The 24,228-nt window shown below is 40.7% G+C and overlaps 1 protein-coding gene across 1 annotated transcript in view; it reads right to left on the bottom strand.

Annotated features, from left to right (window-relative positions):
- Positions 1-24,228, bottom strand: part of rerea (arginine-glutamic acid dipeptide (RE) repeats a) — a 137,490-nt gene that overhangs the window by 37,048 nt on the left and 76,214 nt on the right. Inside the window, exons 4-5 of the mRNA XM_037684903.1 lie at positions 4,010-4,115; positions 603-699 (exon numbers count right to left, since the gene is read on the bottom strand). Coding sequence (XP_037540831.1) covers positions 603-699; positions 4,010-4,115 — 203 coding nt within the window. The remainder of the gene's footprint in view (positions 1-602; positions 700-4,009; positions 4,116-24,228) is intronic.

The raw sequence follows: 24,228 nt of genomic DNA, 5'->3' as shown, positions 1-24,228 counted from the left end.
TGCTGATATCAGTTTGTTGTTGAGTAAAATTTAAACTCATCTGGATATTTCTTATCAAACTCATTGCAGCATCTTTAGAGATATTCAGAGTTTGAGTTTTAGACCAAAATGGGGCCATTTTTTAAAATAAAAATAGTTCAATGATATGGCATTAACATTCCTAATATTACTTCAATATTAAATTTGACTTAATAGTAAAAATGTTTTAGAGTAAAATATAACTTTCCCCAAATGTACTTGATTATTTTACTCTATGTAAATGCTTTTTAACCAAATAAAATCCAGAAGTGTTGCCTGAATCTGAGAAAAAACTGTCAAGCCTAAAGGACAGCAGAGGGCGCCACAAAAAAAAAATCTGTAAAATATGTACTAAATTAAATAAAAAAAAAAAACATAACTGAACTCAACAAACAAAAAACTAAGCAAAAATAAAATCTGATAGGTGTTAAGAGAGCTTAAACCCTCCCCCCACAGTGAGAGTTGCTCCACAATCGTTGAAACACACCGGACGGAGTTTAAAAGATGGTTGAGGAAAACTGATCCTGTTCCAAAAGTTCAGCTTTACTTTTATTTATAAAGCTCTACAGCGAGCGTTTGTGTACCTGAGAGCAGCAGCATGATAAGTGTCCACATAGTCTGAGATGAAGAGTTCTCGACTTCTGACCACCGGGTCTGTGATGACCAGCTCACGTCCAGAGTCTGCAGAAAGGAAAACAAACACGTGCTCAATACAAATTTAAATTTACCAAACAAACTGACCAAGCTTATAATTTTGTTGCAAATATAACAACAACAAAAAAAAAACAACTATGCATTTAGCTCCTTCATAAACTAATACAGTAACACAGTAGCCAGAACCTCTGCAGAGATCACAGTTTAATAAAGTCAATACAAATGTATTCCCTCGAGAGGAGCACGTAATGTCCCGTTCTGAAGTGAAATTATCTCAGCAGGTGATGAGATGAATCTCTAAAAGGAAGACAAAGACTTATCTTTGGCCAAAGACCAGAGCAGTGGCCCGCTGCATGGTCTGACCTCGTGAAATCAATTGTAACAATCCTGCAGTGACAGACTGCAGACAGCAGCATGCTGCAGGGAACTGAAGAGGTTTGCAAAGCAGCACAAAGGGAGATTAGTAGATCATCTCAATCCAAAGAAAACGGCTCAGCTTCCGGTTTAGTTACAGCTGTGATGATGTCCTATTTGTTGACCGATTACGTTTTTATTGTCGTGTTCTGTGAAGCGAACTCAGAAAAGGTGAGCCACTACAAGCAGGAAGAGGTTGTGTGTCATGAGACAGAGCAAGGTGAGTTTTCCAAAACAGAGTTTGAGTAAAAAAAAAAAAAAAAATCCTTTAAAGAATGTGCAGCTTTCCCAAGAAAAGTACAGATTAGATTCAGGCTTCAAATGAGTTACAAAATAATCTGGAGACAGTGTTCTTGCTGTTCTTGCTAACGTTTGGAACAAGATGTAAAATAGTGAAAAAACAAATGAGAGATTAATGATAAACATGACAAATTAATTATCATTTTTGGAACACCGAGCTTAAAAGATAAACGGTGCTGAGAAAAAGTCTCGAGTTATCCCTCATGACTTTATACTTGGCTTCCAGGCAGCCAGAGTTTCTTGTAATCTTTTTAAGTAATCTTGATTAATAGTTCTCCCGTCTTCCTGAAGGTATTTTAGAGGTTTTCTTTGGACTTTGGCAACTTTTTTCAATTAATTATTTTATTTGTTTGTTACGCTGCTTGTGTCTGAAGCAGGAATCATTCAGGCATAAAAAGATTTCTGAGCTCAAAAGATGAGCCAGTGTTGTTACCAGATTTATTTATAGAGTACTTTAAACACCCACAGGACCCAAGTACTGAACATAGACAATTAAACAAAAATAAAACAAATTAAAAATAAAATCCTTTTAACTGGATCTTTAGGAACTTGATACTACCATATTTTCCGCCGTACACATCGCACCGCCCTATAAGTCGTATCAGTCCAAATATGTCGAATAAAGTGGAAAAATCCACAAATAAGTCGCTTTGCCGTATACGTTGCATCTAATTTGTGTCACTGCTGTGACGCGTCACCGCTGACAACCAGGAAATGTGGGCCGGTGTGCCAAAAATCGACTGGCTGCCAAATGATGACCGTGGGAGCTTGCACAGGAGGACTTTAACAAGAGTTTAACAAGATCACCACCTAAAACATTTAGTTGTTTTCTCGAAATTATAGTAAAGGTGTGTCTCAGTCTAACTTTTGCTTAATAAATCCACTTTTACAGTCAAATCAGCTGCATTTCAAAACCCAATATGCGGAAGTAGGAACGCGCAGAGGGATGAGTCGCTACGCATTTCTTCGAAATTTAACAAGACAAGCACCTAAAACAATTATTTGTTTGCGCGACATTATAGCAATGGTGTGTCTCAGTTGAACTTTTACTTAATGAAAGGACTTTAATGGTCAAATCAGCTGCATTTCAAAAGTATTTGCTGCCTTTGTGCTCTGGGAGCGCGCAGACAGGGAGGAAATCAGGAAGGAGGAACGCTGGCTGTGCATTTCTTCAAAATTTAACAAGATAAGCACCTAAAACATTTATGCATTTGCTTGACTTTATAGTAAAGGTGTGACTCAGTTGAACTTTTACTTAATAAAAGGACTTCACTCAATAAGGATTTACAGGTCAAATTAGCTGCATTTCACCGGGGCGGTGCAGTGAAATGAAGCTGATTTGCTGGTTGCTCAAAGCGAGCAGAATGAAGGTGGCAGGATATGGCAAGCCGATTGTGTCATTAACAAGCCGATTGTGTCATTAATAGCCACTTTTACTTATTACATGATACAACGGCATGCCATACTACTCGAGTGCCATGTGAAAATGGTAGTATTCAATTTTTTCAGTCAGAATGAATGAAAATGTTCATATCTCAACCAAAAAATGGTTTATAAATTTGGGAAAAAATACATAAATATGTTGCTTCGGCATATAAGTTGCAGGGCATGTAAATTATGCAAAAAAAAAAAAAAAACGTGACTTATAGGGCGAAAATACGGTAGCAGTCTGATACACTGGCACAACTTGTTCCCATTGTTTTAGTTAGATTTATAAAAAAAATAGTAAATATATTACACTGTGAGAGAGATTTTTGGGTTACAAAGCTACTTTTCAAAGAGTTATTAACCAGGAACCTGGCACAGAGTAAATGATTAACTGAAGGATCTCTCAGATCCTGTGTCAGGTTTGCTGGTTTTCTAAGGCAAGACTTTCAAATGAATCTGCTGTCTATAGTTTTTTCAGGCCAGACTGCTTTGTCTCTCGCACTTTTCTAATGTTGTAAAGCACACAATGAACTGTCATGATAAAGTACAAGAACTTGAGAGAAAACAGGTGAAAAAGCAGCTCCTTGGAGGCAAAACATAAAAAAAATTATGGGTGGTTTAAAACTTTTTACATGGTTCTGTCTACAACTGTAATATCTGAAAAAAAAAGATATGGGGTTTAATATGACAGTTTTGTTAATAACATCTAAATAATGATCCATCAGCTGATATCTTCAACCTTCTTTTGTTGTCATCAGATCCTATATTCAGCTGCAAAACATCCCTGACAGTGCCTGTGTTCCTGTAGATGTGTATGTGTTAGAGTGTGATGAGTCCTCTGGCACCGACAGTGTTGAGAGGGTGTAGGCTCAAGGGCCACATGACACTGCGGGTTATTAACACTTGACAGTGCTGCTGTCTGGCCTGAGGGAGTGTTACCCAGGAAACAGCAGAGGGCTGTGGGATTGGCTTGGCAGCGCGGGACAGCGTCATCTGGTTTCTGTTTGAGATGCAATTCACAGCCAGCTCCCATATCACACAACAGCCTGGAGAGCGGGGACAAGTAGGTGTGCACGTGTTGTGAAGCGATAGAGGGGCTTTGATACACAGAATTTAGCTGCATTTACTTTTACCCTTCTGTGTTGCGTATACACACACACACACGTGCATTTCAAAACAAAAAGGGCACTCTCACCGTTCTCATTGTTGCGATCCTGCACCAGGTGCTGGTACACGGAGTCAGGCACCTCTGACTGGCGGTAGTACCATTTCACATTCATCAGCAGATGGTCCCGTTTACTCTGAAACATACACAGAGAGAGACGGAGCTTGTGAACAGGAGACACAGAAAGCTCCCACACCAAGATAAACAGATATCACTTGATTTGATTACAACGTCATAAACTGGCCTTTTTGGCAAAGAAAGGCGGTGTACAGATGCACTGTTTACGACATGCACAGACTGTTGCCAAAAAGCCTACAGAGAGACCAAGTCAATTAAAAAGGGATTGTAGGGCATTTGGAGATTTAATAACGTAAACAGGGGGGTGGTCATTGTTGAGGGAGCTACGATGAATAACAATTTTGGGAAAAAGATCAGACTTCATTTAATATAAATTCTCAATTGAGCTATTTAACAACCCATCAATGTTTTCACAGCTCATTCTTGGACAAGTACAGTATATCTTCTCAAGGACTTGGACTTTTATCTTCATTTTTTGCTGCCACCCACTGGCGTTTTCATCAAGTGCAAGTCAGAAACAGCTGGCAATTCTTAAAATGACCAGGAGGTGGCAGCACTGAGGCAAAAAGAGACTCACCAAGGCAAAGAAAAAACAGGAGAAAAGAAGGAGGCGGGAAAAAAAATAGTAAAAACTGAGGCCAATGTTGAGGTGAGGGATGAAAAGGGCAAAACACTGTTTTCATTTCACGTCATAAAATATTTATTGTACCTTCATATAAGCCCAACAGACGATCACAGTTGTTTGGGGAAAAAAAAAAAAAAAGTCTGCTCAGCTGGGTGCTGGAATGCCATACAATCCTATTGGCTCAAGCCATCTTTATTAGGGGATTCAGCAGCACTGCACTCAGCAAACAGACACCTGCACCACCCTCGCTACCACCCGTGATTGACAGGAAACATGGAAAATATGAGGGGAAGAAGCAGACAAACAGCCACGCTTGTGTGCAGACATCTTTGTGTGTGAAGGAACGCAAGGTTAAAGTAAAGATATTTAAAGCCTTTCAAGTACATTGTTCTGTTATGTCATTGGGGAGGAAGCTGAGCACAAGCAGCCAAGCAAATCACTACCTCCCTCTAACCTCAAGCCCACCTCTGACTTTCCTACTCTCTCCATTCTGCTTTTCCTCTCCCCACAGTTCCTTCACTTAACTCAGTCCAACCGTTCACTCCACCACATCTTCATTTGTTTTCCTTTGTTTTTTCCCAACCTTTGAGCAGGAAGGGAGCGAATAAGTGAGCCTGGACGTGTTAAACAGCAGCTGGCATGCAGTCTCTCAGCTGCATTTACAGCGTTGGATGATTATAAGAGCCATGCACGCAACATTACACAGCCACACACACACACTTCTTGTGATTCAGCAGAGAGCAATACTGATGGATTAAGACAAGGACCCCCCGAGCATGAAGGCATACTGTGTGTGAAAAAATGTGTGCAATTACGTCATGTCCCTCCCCCTTCTTTTCCAGCAGTCAGCCCACCCCAGTGTCTTGTCTATCCAGTGTACCGACACTGCTGCCTTCTAGACAAACAGGCTGCCTACTACAGCAGAACGACTTGTTATCTAGTGCTTATACATAATTAATACTTTAAGAATACTGTAAACGCCACTTGTGTGCAATCTGAGCGTTTCATTTTCTGCTTGTAAAACCACAAAAATCAAAGAGCGCTGGAGCAGAGAGCCAGATGAAAACAAAACTGCATGTGGCAAGTGGAATAATGCATGAACACACATTATTCTTAGACATAAAATACATGTTTTTAACTTTCTAAAGCAAAATGTCATCAGTATCTTTGTTGCTACAGAGTAGCTTCCACTCTCCAGAACGGATCGCTGTTATGAAGCTCACCGCAACGTAAAGCCCTCTCAGGCAAAAGAGGGAGGGAAATGGAGAGAAAGAGTGAGAGCAACATATGGAGCACTTAGTGGGAGTTGAGCATAGCATTCAATTATCACAATTCTATAAACACGCAGGGTGGAAAAATGGCTAGATAATACAAGGAGAAAACGAGGCGAGATGACAGACAGCTCAGACTCGACAAACGAACTACCAGTTGCATTGTCTGGGTTTGCTAAGCCTGCCACAGAAAATGACAGAGTGAGAACATATAAGGACCACAATGCTGAATTGATTAGAGACATTCCATGCTGCCCGTGGAGAGCTGAGGATAGCTGAGCCTCGCACAATGTCAGACATCTTTGTCTGTCCTGCCAGAGGCTAAACATGGTGCTGCCCTCCCTCCACATGGGCCATAAAGCCTGGGAATTCTCTACACTGCAAAGAGGCCAAAAGACTTTCCAACACACCACTGAGTGGGTAAATAAAACAAAAACAGAGGGAAAAAGTGTAAAAGATCAGGGAAGAAAAGATAAAAAGAGCAAAATAAGAAAAGAATAAGAAGTAGGATTAAATAGTAGTAGGCATAGTAAGGCCATCTCATTTCCTCAGACTTTAAATTAAAACTCTCCTGCTTTACTGAAACCCCCAGGGCACAAGGCTACCCTTTTATTCACCGAGGTGATATAAATCTGACAGTCATGCTTTAGGTATGAACACAATAGCAACCTCTCCCTCCAGTGGCTCCGACTGGCCTGTGGCGTTCTTGAACTTACTCATCATCAGACAGGAAATGTAGAAAGGCCATATCTCAGAGGGTTAAAGACTGGTACTAAAATAAATGTATATAATTTAAGTAAGTAAAGAAGTAAAGGCAGAAAGAACAATCTTAAAAAATAAAATAACATTAAAGCACACATCTTGGACAAGCCCAGTACTGTGTAAGGCTGTTAATTCTGCTTCTGATCAACTAAAGGTGGCTGGCCCCTTGGGTCCATAATGGCTGTGCAGTGTTCTTTGTGTTGTTGCATGTGTGTGCAGTCAACTCTGCAGCCAGGGCCTCTGCATACAGCCACAATACTACAAAGACTGGGTGTAAGAGGGGAGTACAAGGGTCAGCCTTTCCTCTTTAAACCTGCTGTCTTTAAATGAATTAAAAAGCAGCTGTTACTTAATGGAGAATATCTGTAAAAGTATACACTTAAAATGATAGACTGAATGAAGGATTAATTCTCTGTTTCAAGGAAAAGACTGTATAATCAATACACTACTTTTCAAAGCCAAAGCATTCCCTCTTGGCGTTTCCGTGTTTGAGAGTATAAACTGCAAGGGCTGCATAATTATGGACACAATTATTTTGATCAATGATGAGATCACAGTTGTTTATGACAAATAGTTTTTGATTTTAGAGGAAAATGCTTTAGTGCACTGTCACACAGACACTGTACATTCCTCTAATTTTTGTCTTTGCATTTAATTTTTAACATTATATCAGTACTCGTGTCAGACTGGGTGTCTCAACAAAACCATGTTGAATGCAAATCATTTTCAACGATTAGAAGGCAGAAATGATGTACCATGACATTATTCAAGGATTCAAGGTTCTTTATTTGTCATACACACACCACATGTGGTGCATGTGGTGGAACGGAATTGTGTACACAAGGTCCCAGCTACATTCAACAAAAGTATAAAATGTAAAAGAAAAACAGTAATAAGATTTAAGATATGAACTAAGAAAAATGTTAACTAAAAATACACTAAGCACTAGTAGCATAAAAACAATACGTTGAACAGCAGCAATTCACAGCAGCATTATTACTAGCCTCACGTTGACTACATCGTGGCTCAATGAGACTAACCTGGATAAATAAAGGCTAAATGAAAAATTAAGTGCACGTTATTATTTAGTAATTTTTAGGGCTTAAATGGATATATCCATGTTGATCATGACACTTGTGTTTCAGAGCTAATAACAGACGGTTGCATGATCATCTTTACATGAACAGGAAAAAACATAAAAAAAACGAAGTACAGCTTGTCATCCATGCAAAGTCATCAGCCAAATCATATTTATATAGCATCTGATCATCTTTTGCCTTGGGTTTATTTGACAAAGCACACATTTAAAGCTGGTTGATGATGAAGGCTTAATTGTAAAAGGCCAAACTTGTGATTAAGCGTAAACTTGTATTACTGCAAAAGCTCTGAAAATGATAAATTCCTCTATTTGTTCACATTAACCTTGACACCGTGGTCATTGTCTGCAAACTTAAAACCTAATTTCCTATTTCTCTTGCTCCTTTCTGCACATTAGCACCACAGCCTTCCTTGCTTTAAACAATACCAGATCCTCCAGCTTCCACACGACAGACCCAGCAGTGCACCTTGTTAACAGGAAACCTCTGTTTATTTTCCCTCCTTTCCAAACACTCTCTTCTTCCTCTGCCAACTCTGTTAGTGACCCTCCCCACACACACACGTCCCTGCACTGGTGGCAACAGCAGTCAGGCTCTATGACTTCCTTCAGGAGGTGGCAACCATATGTGAGGAAGCTGAGACAGAGCTCAAATATACAGACAAAGGAGAAGGCAGAAAGAGAGGCAGGGAGGGAGGAAAAAAAAAAAGAGGAGGTCAAAGAGACGAGAACAGCAGCAGAAACTCAGTGTTAGCAAGGAATGTCAAGCAGTTCAGCTCAGCTAGAAGGCTGCTTAGTTAGCTAATGCCCCAGGGGTAGGAGAGCCTTCGGTATGTTGGATCAGGGCTGGTAGCTGTGTGACACTGACACAAAGCTCAAAATGGGAGGGAGGGCAGAGTGTGGGAATGTTCACCTTGCCTGTCGTGAGGGGAGAGCATGCACAACCAAAGAACAAAAGGCTGATTGAGGCATTTGGAGGCCGAGATGAGATCTGGGAGGACTAATCTGCTGCTCTGACATGATAAGATTAGAGAAGGGAGGCAGGAAAAGCTGGATGGGAAGATCACACATCTACTTGTATAAACACGCACGCAGTAAGATGATGGATCTGATTGGAAAGGTTTTCCACTCTGCTTTTTCTCCTCCCTTATTTTCTCCCGCTCTCACCGAGTCAGAGTGATCTGCCAGCACACCAGCACTCAATAAGCACTTCCATCTGGACGGCAGAAAACAAACACACACACGCGCGCACACACACACACTAAAAACCTGTACAACAGATCTGCTGTGGTCATTTAATCTTTGACATCTCAGCGACTCACAATGCAGGTTGTTTAAAAGAAATGCCACCCTGCTGTGTGAAACGACATGCACACCTATGCACACAAAATAACAGGCTTTCAGAATAAGCACCACTATTCTTCTCTTAAACATGCAGTAGTGTCGGTCAGGCTGGGACTTTGTATTTGAGGTAAGAGAAACCATGGCGAAATCAGCCCACCAGAGCCAGAGGCAGCAGGACTCCACTCTTCTCCTTATGAGTCTCCATCTGAGCACTTTGCTGCTTGCAGAAAAGGCTTTCCTCTCAAGCCTCCTTCTCTGAGACATATATAATAACACTAAACAAATGCTGATTACAATGTTTGAGTGGAGGAACTGTGCACAAGCCGCTTCCCTGCCTGGCAGCGAGAACAAATGGAGAGTGTAGGAGGCTTATGGGAGGGGCAGGCGACGAGGAGGTGAGGTAAGTCCCAGCTGTGGTGGCGCTGCTGGCAGGACCTTAACGCCATGTCTACACAGGGGTGCCTCTCTCTCAGATTCTCTTTGGCTTGACCTGTTTGGATATTAAATCGGCACCCTCTGCTTTGAACACACTGGGCCCATCTGTCAGCCTGGGTCCATATTGGATTGGATGAGCATTAGCCGATTCAAAGTGAGCAGATTTGCTCTCGTTTCTCTTTGTGGACGATGTGTGCACGCCTTTTGAGCATGAGCTCTCACGTCTGCTTTAAATTACACCTCCCCCTCCCTCATAGATTTAAGAAAACGTGCATAAAACACTTCATGAAAGGCTCACTTGCCGTGTTATGTGCAAATTAATGACAGACAACAACAGATCTGAAGATATTAACAGGTTCTTTTCCCATCCAGGCTCAAGACAGAAGAATTGTGGCAATAAAAAGATGAAGAGTGTAAAGGAAAAAAGAGGAAGGGAGTCGAGTCACATGGAATTCACAGATGATACTAATTAGGACTTCAGGGCTGAGGGTCACTAATGGTGGATCATACCCGAAACAACAGGCACTCTTTACACAGTAGAGAGTCACAAGCACTACACATGACTACTCCATCTGAGGTCTAGCACATTGCTACAGTTTATTCTGGTAACAAAAAGGGCTAATTGCACCCGCATTCGTTAAATCTCCTCTTCTACATAAAAACCTCCCAAAGGCAGGACAAGCATGAAAAATCCATCAAGCTGATCACAGAGCTCTCCTTCTAGGCAGTGTGAGAAACAGTGAGAACACTCGCGCTGGCTACTTTGCTTCGTGAAACAGTTAAGCAGAGTCCAACTCAAATATTTGTCTTTGCCTCCAACACACTTCTGCTGCATGGCAGTTTTTAGCCAAGAAACTCAAGAAGAGCTAAGTGGTGGTAAAGAGAGCAGCGCTGCTGAAGTCAACAAAATGTGTTCATATAAAGAAGAGATTCAGAAATGATGGTCATTAATGAAAGAACACCAATAAAAACAGGGACCTGACAAGTTGTGATTTAAGATACATTTTAAAATAAATATTCTATGAAAACCCTTTCACAAGTCTCTCAAGAAGAGCCCTCACTCTTTAAGCCCCTTCCCATCATCAAGTTTTTCAGAACCTTCACGTGGACCCTGGCATTTTGAGCCAATCAGATCTGAGCGTGATTCAATGGCTTCTACTGTACAAACAGGCTAAACTTTAACTTATTTTACATTTATTGTCTTCTAAAGTTGCTTTGTGAGCAAAATAGAAGCCAGAGAGAAGCAGTGTAGATGATTAAAATTAAATTAAGCTCTGACTTAAAATTTTGATTAATGTTTTGTAAGACAGGTGCACTTCCTGTTAGCTTAATATCCTTTTTTCAAATACACATACTATACGTTCTAATTATGTTGTATTACAAAGCATGCCTGTGCTATAGATTAAAGTTTTGTTATGGTAAAAAAAAAAAACAGGCCACATTGTTCATAAGTACCTGTGTTACTAATGTCAGAACTATTTTAAATGAGGCCCTAATTGGCAGTTATCAATGAAAATAAATCTTAATGATTTGTCCCAAAATAAATTCAAAAGCTGAATTTATAACGCATAATGAAATAAGTAATCTAGTTTGTTTATTTAGGAGGGCCTGAGGAGGGATGTCTGTTAAGTGGACTCTCTTAGAAGTCTGTAACGCTGGAAGAGTATGGATTACAATGCAGATCCAAGAAAGACTTCAAAATGCAGGCTATAGGAAGACAGATGGAGTCATTTAGGAGGACTCATATCTGGATGTTCATATCATAATACTGACTTCATATCCCAGGCTTTCCCTCTCAGGGAGACATACAGTTAAAGCCAGAAAACACTGCCATTCCTGCATTCGACCTTTCATTTAGCAGCTTCTAAGCCATCTCACTTTGATACAGAGCTTCATGCGGGTGTTAGTGTATTTACCAGCTTGTGTGTATTTGTGTGTAACCTGGGATGTTCTCAGGAGAGCAGAGACTTGTCTTGTCTCAAGGTAATACCCGTGAGTCAGAACTCAGTGAGACAAAAACACAGAGGAATGCTGGCATTTCTTTTGAAAGATAGACTCTTTCTGTGCGTTGTTCAGAGTGTTTAAACCCGATGGTGTTTCATTTCGCTGTAATATATTGTATCAGCTTTGCCTAATGTGTGTAGAGTGGGGGAAGAAATGAGACATCTTACTATTACTGACTGGATGGACCACTGCAATAAAAAGAAAAGGAATGCACACAGAGAAGCGTGTGCAGAAAGGATATGAATATCAGCTTGTGCGTGTGGGTTTTCCATATTGGATGTCTGCCCAGACAGATCATCTAAAATTTGCTTGTGTGTGTGTGCGTGTGCGCGTGCGTGTACGGCTACAAGACAACATTCTCCTAAGAAAGGTAAAGTAGAGATGGAGCTGTGTGCTCACTGAGTGCTGTAAAGAAGACAGGAAATTAGAGGGCTTGCTTTGGGCAATGCTAATCAATGTCTCACCTTAGTGTAACTGACACAAAAAAAACACACAGACATGCAAATTTAACTGTCAGGCTTAAGTGTATGTTTTTGGAGTGTGTGTGTGTGTGTGTGAAGGGTGGACAGGTTGCGTCTGTGGGGGAGGGATGAGGAACGATTTCTTTGCTTTCCAGTGAGATGATGGAGACCTGGTGGTAAAGGAACATGTGTGTATGCCTATGAGAGTGTGAATGCTTTGGTCTGCTTTATCGAAGCACAGCTGTCAGACCATCAGAAGAGTGTCTGTGGGGAGAAAGTGTGAAAGTGACATACAGTCACAGATGCTTCCAGCATTTGTGTGTGTTGCTTTGTAAGGCCAGCGCACACAGCAGCATGCACAGCTATTTGGAATATTTATGATCCACCTAATACACACCGCAAAAGCTCATTTCCGCATACATGCACAGAAAATAAACACAAACACCCAAGAGAGAAAGAAGAGGTGAAACCAGCAGGAGATAGTGGGAAAATAAGCAGCGGATAGAAGTACATGCATGCAAACCAGATCTTTCGCGCCAAGTGGGAAACCGGACAAACGACATTGCACACAGCCTTGAAGAACCCACATCACCACGAGCTCAACTATTTGTGACTGTATGGTTTTAGCTGCTTCTGAAGATATCCATCGCTCAGTCCTCCCCCCCCCCCCCCTCTATCTCCATCTGAAGGTGACCTCGCCTGCCTGTCAGTCTCCAGTGATGACACCGGCCCTATCAGTAATACATCATGTAAGCTGTGTATCAGACAGATGCTGCTCGAGCTGAGCAGTAGGTGGTCTGTCAGGCGTGCTTGCTTAGTACAATATGCAAATAATCACATGCAAATTACCTGCCTGTGTGTGTGTGACAGTATATCAGCATGGATACAAATGAAATACGCTATCCCATGTGTGTCTGAAGATTTAAAGAGTTTGCAGGCCTTTCACCAAACAAATTTAAAAGGCTACTCAAAGGAGTTGTGGTATGAAAGCTGGAGAAAAATGTGATTATGCTCACACACACACACACACGCACGCAGAGGCCAGAAGCAGAGCAGCCTCCTGCTGTGCTGCAACAAGAGGTGTATTGTAGACAACACAGCTGCAATAACAAGGCTGGCTCAGTGCTGGAAGGAGATGTGCTGCACAACTCTGAGTCTCGACAAGGGCTGAACGATTTTAGAAAATATTCTAATTGCGATTTTTTTTTTACCTCAATATAGCGATTTAATATGTGATTATCTTCTTCTCATGTAATTTTTAACAAACAAGCAATAAATCCTTCAGTTTCAGTTGCAAAAAACGCCGCTGCAACTCTGTTTCTGCAAATTTTGTATAGCTCCGGGATTGTAACTTGGCTAAAATGTGTGCACGAGGGCATTCTGCGTATCCATTTTGTTTACCAAAGCCGTAAACCCAGGCTTAGTCACTACATTAATGGGCATCATGTCTTTCGCTATGAACTCTATTATTGCTCGAGTTATTTCTACGTGCCATTTCGAATTATGTTCATACGGAGTAAAACCTTCTAACAGTTCGGTCAGTGATCCCTGTCGGCTGGTACTTTGCTTACTTGAAGTTGAAGCACTGGTTGTTGGCATTCTGGCCATGCAACTATCGTAAAAGGCTTTGTGGTGTTTTTTTTTAAGTGTTGATAAAGATTCGTGGTGTTACCTCGAGAGGTAGCAACAGCATCAAGGCAGGTTCTGCACAACACATGTTGTTGCGCAGAGTCTTCTTTTTTAAAGCCAAAATAATTCCAAACAACGGACGTGCTGACCCTCTTTGGTACCAAACTTTCAGATGTGTCAGCTTCTGTCGAGCCTGACGCCATTGTGCAACCGGTTAAAACACAGTGTTGACTTCTCTCGCTCCCTGCTCTGCTCTGCTTCGCTCACTCACAAGTCACGTAACCAGATCATGTGACCAGTGAAATTGCAGCCTTTGTGATTAGAAAATCTTGTTTTGTCATATTGCAATATTATTGCAAATGCAATTAATTGCTCAGCTCTAGTCTAGACCTGTAAAATCTGCCATGGATAGATATGAAGTTGTGTCAGAAAGACATGTTTTTTTACTGTAAAAGTCTGTAAAACTGTAAAAGTTACAAGTATGTTATTAATTTGTAAAAGAAACAGACATAAGGGCATGATAAAAGATGCATCAATGTTTAAAATTTTTTTTTTTTTTTAAATTGCAAAAGCTGCATTTTTAATCATGCAAATTAGAAAGTGAAGCCTCTTAGAAAGACCTTTACTGACGACTTCCCAAATCGTAAGACCTTAAAATATAAAGAGTTATGTCAACAATTCCTCTAATTGAGAACAAGAGGAAAAACACTGGAGTCATGATGAGCATTGTGTGTAAAATACACTGGTTATCGTTAAAACACGCACACTCCCACAGAGAGAGAGCGTGAGACAAAGAGGTTGAACGGCACACAAACATTTCTACTCGGTGCAACCCAAGCACATCAAAGCCTTCTCCGCCCATTTATCCGTGTCTGCCTGTAAATCAAAAGGCATTCTTTGAACACTCTTGCACACATGGACACACACTGCATTTGCTATGTGCAGTAACATCATCCAGGATGGAGTTGGTAAAGGATTAGATGTTGACAAGGTTGTTAGTTGCTTCAGCTCACTATGTGAAAGGAGAGAGGAGGATGAATATTTACCAGGAAAGAAAGATTAAAAGTCACCAACACTTTCACCTCTCACTTGGCGTGATAGTATTATTAAAAGACAATGCACATACTAACACATATTTTGATTATTTTTAATTTTTTATTAAAAAAGGCCTTAAAAAGTGTAGCTAAGATGGAGGCTCTTTGTAATTAGTTGTAGCAGCATGTTCAGGACAAAACATTGTTCACAGAAACAGAAGATGAATAAATGCATTAACACGTTCAGAAGTCTTTTGAAAGGAAAACCAAGGAATGCACCCACACACGCATATAATCTGTGCATCCCAGTGTGACCATATGTTTTGGCGGGGACTTCCTACCCACCACAGAGGAAGTGTCCGTTTACAGTGCACAGCTCAGTTGTCCGCCATTACATCCTGTCTCCCAGCTCTAAACAGCCATGCTCAGATCAACCCAGCCATGGCTTTGAAGTTAAATCAAGCAGAAGGCAGACACTGTTCACCATACCATGCAATCAGCGTGAGCATGGGATCTGTTAGAGGGCAGGCAACCTCAAAACAACAAGGCAGCATAAAGAGAAAGCTTTCTGTTCACAGCTGCTTCACTTTCAGACTGGTTTACTTTCAGGATTTCATTTTGTTCCGTCTGTGGCGGCGCTGTGATTGACATCTACTTGTCCTTGTGTGGAGGCTTATATGATGTTCTTACACTTGGCTCTTTGTGAGAGTGGATGAACGTAATAGATTGCGTGTGAAGAGTGATATGATCGGCTGATGATGGAACGATCCAGCAGACATGGACTAACCGTGTGTGGAATCCTACAGGGCGGGGGTTATTGATGACTCCCTCAAACAGCGGGTATCATTGCCATGGCAGCCCATACATTATCATCCCACAGCCACACCCTATCGATGTCCCAAACCAATAGGCTAGTAGCTGCCAAGCTAACCATCCCCAAGACTGTTGAAGCGGCTGAAGTAAAACGGAAGAATGTGGAATGTGCCATTTGATTGACACCAAGGCTCTTGTTTAACAGTGACTGGGAGATTTGCATCTTTTTACATTTGCCCTTCCTTCTCTTTTCTCTTGTCTGTTCTTCTCTCTGCCCCCATACCCCCCACTCCACTGCCACAATCCTCCCTGTTTGTGGCGGCTCTGCATGAAGTGGATATTACCCCACCCTGCTGGTAAGATATTGATCAGCCTCCTTCTCTACCTTCGTCTCCTTTCTCCCCTCTCTTCATAGGCCTCTGCATTGATTCTTCATCTCCCTCTGAGCCCGCCAGCTAGGAGTGATTACACAGACTGCTCACATACAGTGTAGCAAACACACACATTAGAGCCCATTGGAGGGGACGTGAGGAATATGTAGCCATGCCGTACTTTAAAGGCTATAAAGTTCAGCAGCTGCTGCACCAGCCTTACGAAAACACCACCTCTTTTCATTCTAAAACAAATGACTGCAAGCTTAGTGTGACATATTACAGTACAACAACAAAAAAACATGGTTGTTACAGCATGTTAGCATAACACAAAAGCCATCTGGCATAGGATCTGATGTCTTTTGTTTGTTTTGGGTGCTGTTTTGGATCAAACATGCTAAAATGGGCTATTGTTAAGCTTGACAGGTGGACTCAAGGCACCTTGTGATTTTATGCAGCGGCACACAGAGCTAATGCAAACACCTTATATGGACTTTGTTGCAGCGCTCACCCGCACAAGATCGTTACAGCCTGCTTAAATCAACATACTTCGTTTTAAACAGCTAGGTGTAAGAAAATAAATCAGCTGTGCACAGACGCAGAAGTCCTAATGGGAATAAAAATGATTGAAAAGTGGCATGTCCACAACAAAAGCATAGCTTATCTAAAGAACAGCAGCAGCTACTGGTTTATTTGTACACACCAGGGAAATAACTAGTAAACCAGCTCTCTCCTGCTTATCAGATATCCCCTCTGCTAACAATAGCTCACAGAGTATGAAAGGTTTTGGACAAGAAGTCCTGGCTGATGAGGTAACAAGGGCAGCGTGGGCTGATGCAGCAAGAGCAAGCACTTATCTCATTTGTAACCTTTCTCCGGCTGCAGCAACAATCCAGCAGAGTGTCTAAAGCAGCAGGCCAGAGGTCCCATATATTATATACACCCTCACTGCCATTTGGCATTTAAGTGGCATTTTAGCATGGCGGCAAGCAGTTTGCACCTAATTATGGCCAGTCGCTGCTGTGTAATGAGTTGAGCAAAAGTCTCAAAAAGCCATTCTCCCATGGTCAGGACTTTTCTACTTATTTTCAAAAAGGTGCCCAGTATCTCTGCCTATAAACCTAATAATGGAGTAAACCAGATGTTGATCACAATGTGGGTGTATCAAGTATAAAGTGTTAAGCGGTAAGTATAGTGAAAACCGAGACAAAGACAAAGCAAAGAGCAAGGACAGTGTGTGTGAGATCGATGAAGTAATCAATATTCCCCTTCTGCATTTCCCTTTGTTTGTATTTATACTAGTGTTGTAGTGCAATATCACCTTGCAGACAGGTTCAAAGTGACTTCATTTTAAGTAGGTAATCTTTTTTTTTTTAAAGAAAGCATTTTAATGAATAAAGCTGAACTCTTAATTTGTAGCTACATAAACAAAAATGCAGGGCTGTTGCAAATAAATAACATGTCTCATTATCACCCATCTTGCAACCCCTTTGATGATCTACTGAGGGATCTTCAGAGATGTTTTGTGCCAAAAAGTACTCTGGGAGCCAACGAGCCATCTGCTGACAAAAAGCTTCTTCAGTCCCCTACAGGTCTCGTCACAAGTCTACAGAGAAACACAAGTTTGACCCAAAGTGTGCAAACTGAAGGAATGAGGTGTAAGTTTTGTGGAAATGTGTGGCTGTCAACTCTGCGGGGAGGAGAGGACGAACGAGAGGTCACCGTCTATCCAGGGAGGACACCTAAACACACCCTCCACTCGCTGATGGAGAGAGCCTCCACACTCATTCACCAACTCCATTACCCTCTCTGACAGGAACACACTTTAAATCATCCAATTTCACCTGAAGAAGAGTATGAAGGTAGGAGCAAAAGCAGTGGGAGGAAGAAAGATTTTCTTCTTCCAATATCTGTTTTCTGCTGCTGGAGTGTGAATGAATTTAAAGACGCCTACATGTCGCTATAAGATCAACCCTAGTCTTAAAATGCCAACAATTGCATTTGTCACAAAGAGAAGACAGAGGAGAAGAGCAATAAAACAAAAAAACAGACAAAAGAAATGTGTGATAAATGTAAAATAATAAAGATGTAAATCAACGCTTGTAAAAGTGCTTCAACTAGAAATGGGGATTATATGGAAAACAATAAATGGGCTATTAAACTCAACAGCTAATAGCTTGTTATGATGCTTAAGTTACAGTCTATACAGCTGCCCGTATTAATGATAGCAAATTATATTAAATCACATTATTTCCTTTCACTATTTATTACCCTGTTTTTGATGTGAAACACTGAACTGTCTTTGTACCATTTAAATTAAGAGGCTTTGTTGTTACTTTAATCTAAAAGTCAAAAAAACTTAAATCATTTTTTTCTGCAGCTAATGGGATCAGAAACATTTAGCAGCATGTCAGATAAGGCGTCGAACACAGACGAAAACAGGATAACAGTTTCTCTTTACAACTGAACGAAGATAGAGCAAGAAGCCTTTAGATACTGTAGAAGGCATAAGACATTTGAGAAGTTGTTCAAAAAATATAGTCTTAGGGGAGGGCTGCATATTTTAAATCTTTTTCATTAAAGATAGCGGTTCGGCTAATTTCACTGCAAGCTTAATAAGGCAGACTTGCCTCCTTTTGCTCTGTACACAAGTGTTAACCGCCTGCTGGAACAAAGGCAGCTCTGTTCACAAACACAACACAGCCAAACTGTTAAGTACATTCCTATAAAGAGAGGAACAAAGAGCATTTGAGCGTGGCAGGAGGAGAAATGAATACAGCTACTGAGGGGATAGCACAGCTCGGCCCTTTGATGGCAGGAAATGTCTTTACCATCGCGGATAGTGTTTATGCTGCTTTGTAGCACACATTTAGGATCGAGGCAACAATAAAACAAACAGACTGCACTGTGGAATCTCTGTTGTAATCACGTTTGGGAGAGATTAAAGCTGAGAAGGAAAGTGAGCGACTTTGAGGTGTGTGTAGAGAAACATCAGGCAAATGATAGAAATTTCAGACTGTTTCCGGTAAACACACACACACACAGCTGAGGAAGAATAAAGCGTGCTATGTTTTGTGTGTGGATGCGAGGCACAAAAGGAAGCACAAACGCCTATCCGCAGAATAAATGAAGTGTGTGCACAAGTGTGGTGAAGCGCCACAAGCACTGGCAGCTGTGGTTCGCACAGTCCATCCACTGGCAGTGACAGACAGGCAAAAACAATTTAGGCTCGCCCATCAAAGCAACGCTGGCCACAGCGGGCGGAAATATGACGCACCAAATGGAAAATACATAATCCTCCTCCTGAGAGAAAACCAGGGTAGATTTATTATTAAAATAAGAAAACTAAATCTAAATCTGTTCATTTTTATAGTACACACACCATTAAAAACAAGCATCCTTTTGTGTTAGACAATAAAAGACTATGTTCAGTCACTCTCTGGATGCATTTGTGCATTCTGATTAAAAAGATTAAAAAAAAAAAAAAAAAAAAAAAAACTTAAAATCTTCAGAGAGGAACGGTTTGAACTGTGAGCATTCAAAGTCGTTTTTATTAGTTAAGGAGCATCTCCAGCATCTAAACCTCAATGACAACTTAGCTTAGACCACTTGCTCTTTGGTTTCCAGGTTTGGAAAATAAGTTTTCTTGTTCATATACACAAGTCAATTTAGTCCTAAGAAATGGGATAGGAGAGAACCTTAAACAGAGAAATATTTATTTTTCATGATCAAAGCTTGAGCACATGCGCACCGGTTGTCTTGCATTAGATCAACAAGCATTCGGAGATGGAGGATAGATAGGGTTAGCTGTGAGTCAAGCTGCAACACATGTACAAAATGTCAGAGGGTCTGTCTAAGATTGCAGTGGTGCTGGGGGGAGCCGCTGTAGATTGCAGACTGTGGGGATGTTGCTGTTGTTTTAAAGGCTGTGTGAGGTTCAAGGTAAAGAGTGTAGACATTCCTTAGACCTCGCAGCAATCCCTGAAATTTCCTTTTCTGCTGTCTGTTCCTCTCTTTGACCGATGCCCTTCTTCCTTCTTTCCTTCCTTTTGCTCTCCCTATTGGCAAGAGTTAATTTGCACCATGTGTTCTTTAATGGGGAAAGAGTTAGAAAAAAATAAGGCCCTGGTGGAAGCGTGTGAACTCGATACCACTGTAAATCTCCACTTCCACCAAGTTACAGCCTCCACCCCTCCTCCTCCTCTCCTGCTCTCTCTCTCTCATTCGTATTTTATTGGCTTGTCACACGTTGGACAAGCTGGAAATTACACTGAGCTGAGCTGAGAACCAGCGGTGAAGCATGCCAGATATCTACTTCAGCTTGGAGAGACAGAGAGGAGTAAAGGCAAAGGTGGAATAGGGGAAAACTAGGGGACAGGAGAAAACCAGTAATGTAACGTGGAAGAAAAAGACTGGGAGGTGGGTTAAAATTAGACTTCCATTTTCAGAGCAGAGGGCAATCCAATTAAAGCTTCACCAGTTCACACTAATGTGTTTAGTGTCTGGTTTCTACACTCAGTCCTGGGTGACCAGAAAGACACAAATTGTCTTTTCAATATGAAAGTCAATGAAGCTATTGAGAGAATGAAAATTAAACTGATGAAAACAATGAGTAAGAAAAGAAGTAGGAGGTGTTTTTTTGTTAGAGATTTCAATCCCAGTAGTTACAGGACACAACAAGCATTAGCTTTATATAAAAGGACCTTAAAACTTATAAAGTAGAATTTAACCATGATAAAAAAGTTAACATTTCAGGAAGAAGACCTGGCTAGCTAATTTAGCCAGTCTTGTTAAAAATTTTTTACATACCATGACCAAAATGCTGAGAGCATCATATTAATTTGGCTTTTTTTAAATTTTTTGGTCACTTGCATATTTTTTTCTTTTTTCCTCCTGTAAAAACCTGCACCAAAGAAGACATCAGGATCTGCTTAAACCCCTAAAGTTAGGGACTGTTTAATGCCAAGAAAGTAAAAAGAAAAGCATTAGATACAGATGGATTTTGACATCTGAGCTGAACAACATGCAGTGATTGTATTTTTATGCAAGGCCACTGTTGCCATTTGCCACTTACAGACGAGACGACAAAACAAGAATTGAATGTAAGACGTGCAGCCAAGCTGGTGAAAGTAAACTAATGAAAACCCAAACGGTGAAAAGCAACCAAAAGGCTTTTTTGATGAATAATTTAGCAACAGACAAGGAGGTGGCTATTGATTGAGCTGTTAAAGAGCCTCATAAAAATAATGTGACCGCTGGCGAGGTCACTTAGCCCGACCAACCCCCGCTGTCCGGAGGCTGCATCCCCTCCCCATCCGAGAAAGTAATCATCATAAATAAAACCATACATAAAACCTTGTTTTGATTTCAGTCTGCAAATTCTCATCTATTGTATTCTATCAAAAAGAAAATGATAATCAAAGTGCCTAAACAACTAATTTACAGCAGCATTTAGCTGAAGCAATGGATGGGGAGAAAAAAAAGTGTTAATAGGCTTAAAGGACACACAAAAGAAATGATAGAAAGAAGCTATGAGGAGGGTTAGGCAGATTTTACCACTAGGGTGGCTGAATGCTACTGTCTCTCAGAAACTGAAATACACTAGCTCAACCTTTGCCATTTTATTGCTTTATTTACTCATCACTGTGCACGTAAAGACAATCAATCTTACCTACTGCCTCGAAGACACAAAGCTCTGTAGCTGTCTGAGAGATGCATGCTCATCTCCATTTAATCTGAGAAATGCACCAAGCGTGCAAACTGACACCAGAATAGGAGTATTATTTTCTCATGTCACCAGCTATGACTAACTAAAGGCTTGCTTACATAGAAGCAGCAGCAGCTGCTGCTGTGTGACCCTACAATTTCAGTTAATGATCAAATATTATTACAGAGAATGGATTAAAAGCTTAATCTTAAAGAAAGTTCAAGTGTGTATAGACGGGGGAAGGTTAGATAAAACTCACCAAGGAGCATGTACCAAGCAATCATAAAGAGGACACCCTCCCCCCAAAATCTATTGTGAAATGAAGAAACTGCTGAGATGAAAAGGTTTGTCAAAAAATAGTTCAAGTTAGCTCAGTTTAAATTGAAATATATATTTGTATGTCTTTTTCTGCTCAAGCCTACAGCAGTTAAAAAGAATCCATTCGGCCACACTTTCACTTGTGTTGTCCACTCGTAGGTTAAGTGACAATAAAAAGCCATTCAGAGTTTAGTAGCTGTTGTACTGCAGTTTTATTGCTTGAAGGCTGCTGCTCAATGGGATACACGACGGGCAGAGAATGCTTCAATCAAACAGCTTGCAATAGGCTTGCCTGGTCAGTTGTGTCTATAGTAGCCTAGATGCCCTCGTCAAAGCTGCTTCCTCACAGACAGCATAGGGGAAAACAGACACTTAAGACAACCCCACACACAATTAAGAAAGCAGAGATCTCCACATGTTCATGCCTGTGAAATGTACCAACTCGCAAACAGCAGTGGAGTGGACAGTGGATTGAGAGGAGGCGAGTGCAGACGCACACAAATACGCACACGCATACACAAAAATTGCCCCTAATGACTGTAGCGCCCCTCTCACAGGAGATGGCAGCGGCTGCCGCTCTACTCGATAAATATTAACAAGAAGTGCGACTGATGGTAGTGCTCACTGATCCATAATTGCATTCCAAATGTTCAGTTGGGGTGGGGTGGAGGCTGGTCACGAAGGGAGAAACAAGAAGATAAAGAGCGGAAACTCGGGCTTCTAAGCTTTGAAGAGAGGCAAGCCACGACTGTCTAAATCAACCGCCTACCACCATCTATTACACCAACGAGTGATGCTTTGTAGGAGTTGCACAGCTTGAGCTGCATTGTCTCTTCCACTGACTTGCTGCAGCATGCATCACAGACCACTGACACTGTCGCTTTAAATAAAAAGAGAAACCTGAGGACGAATGAGTGGCAGGCAAGTACATCATCTACAGCAGATGTACACCAACTGATCCCCCCCATTGATCTAAATGTGCGATAGCGGCAAGATAATTAGCTTGTGGATCTCATTGTTAAGCTAATTCTCAGCACTTTGGATTCCATTAGGCCTGTAAGTCACCGTCCGCCGAAAAACTAATAGCTGCTCATGTTAAGAATGCATATTTATGCACATATATTTGCATCTTCATCAAACATTTTTAATTATAGGCCTTGAATAGGAGACATTTTCGCAGCAGAATAAAAAGCTCCAGCTCAAACAATAACTTGTGAAAAACATGATTAAAATTTGGGTGCACGTGTGTACAAAGCAGCTACATGTTTTCATGACTACACACACAAACATACCGGTATATTTAAAACACATTTACAAATGTATTGAAACTGTGAATATGCTCTCATTGCAAAATGAGCAGCATGGAAATCATCACATGCATTAAACTCAACCTTAGAAGATTTTAAATTTACACCAGTACTTTTAAGATCAAATTGGATTTTAAGAACATTTGCAAAAGTAACATCTGGATTATTAATTTTTTAATTGGAACTAAAACTTGACATGCACTGTTTATTTTAAGATTATAATAGCAAATATGAAAATAATTATAATATTAGAGTCCATTTAAAAATGCTTCACAAAAATAAGAGAGGTAAATAGAAAACTGGCATAAATCTTTAGAGATAACTTTATACCATCACCATTTTATTTGGTGTATTTAAATTAAAAGAGTAAACATAAGACAATGCCTCAAAATAAATAGGCAAATAAACACTTTTTTTTTTTTTAAATAAATCTTGCTACAGCAAATGTTCCTGAACCCCAATTCAGTAAACCAACAGACATTACCCAGAAGTGGGTACGTTTCTAGCAAATGTTTTTCTTTGCAACGCAATTTTTGTTTCAAGACATCTCACTATTTAAATTGCCTTACAATCAATTACCTCTAGTCTCACACACACACGCGTGCACGCACACTCGCATGCACACAAAAAGGCATAAATGAACATGCTATTTAAATGAACAAACACATCATCATGACAAATTTGAAGAAGATGCATGTGCCAAAATTACTGCTTTTCACAAATCTGACTAAAATACACAACATAAATGAAACAAGTTCTGGATTTTAAATGTGCATTAGAGACTAACAACATCTCTAAATATGAAATAGCCAAACGTTGTACACTATGACAAACAAATATCCTTCACCTGCTTAAACTGATCAGACCTGCAACATATTAGATGGATGTCTGGTAGGTTAATTGTGTTGCGTGTGTGTGTGTCTCTAATTAATTGTCCAGAAGCAGGGAGATCCTGGGGTGGAGATTTGTGCGTGAACGTGTAAAGCCTAACAGT

Source organism: Nematolebias whitei, chromosome 11 (assembly GCF_014905685.2).
Source record: "Nematolebias whitei isolate Nwh7 chromosome 11, NemWhi1, whole genome shotgun sequence".
NCBI lineage: Eukaryota > Metazoa > Chordata > Actinopteri > Cyprinodontiformes > Rivulidae > Nematolebias > Nematolebias whitei.
The sequence above is the reverse complement of the archived record's forward strand: the minus strand, read 5'-3'. Positions and strand labels throughout refer to the sequence as shown.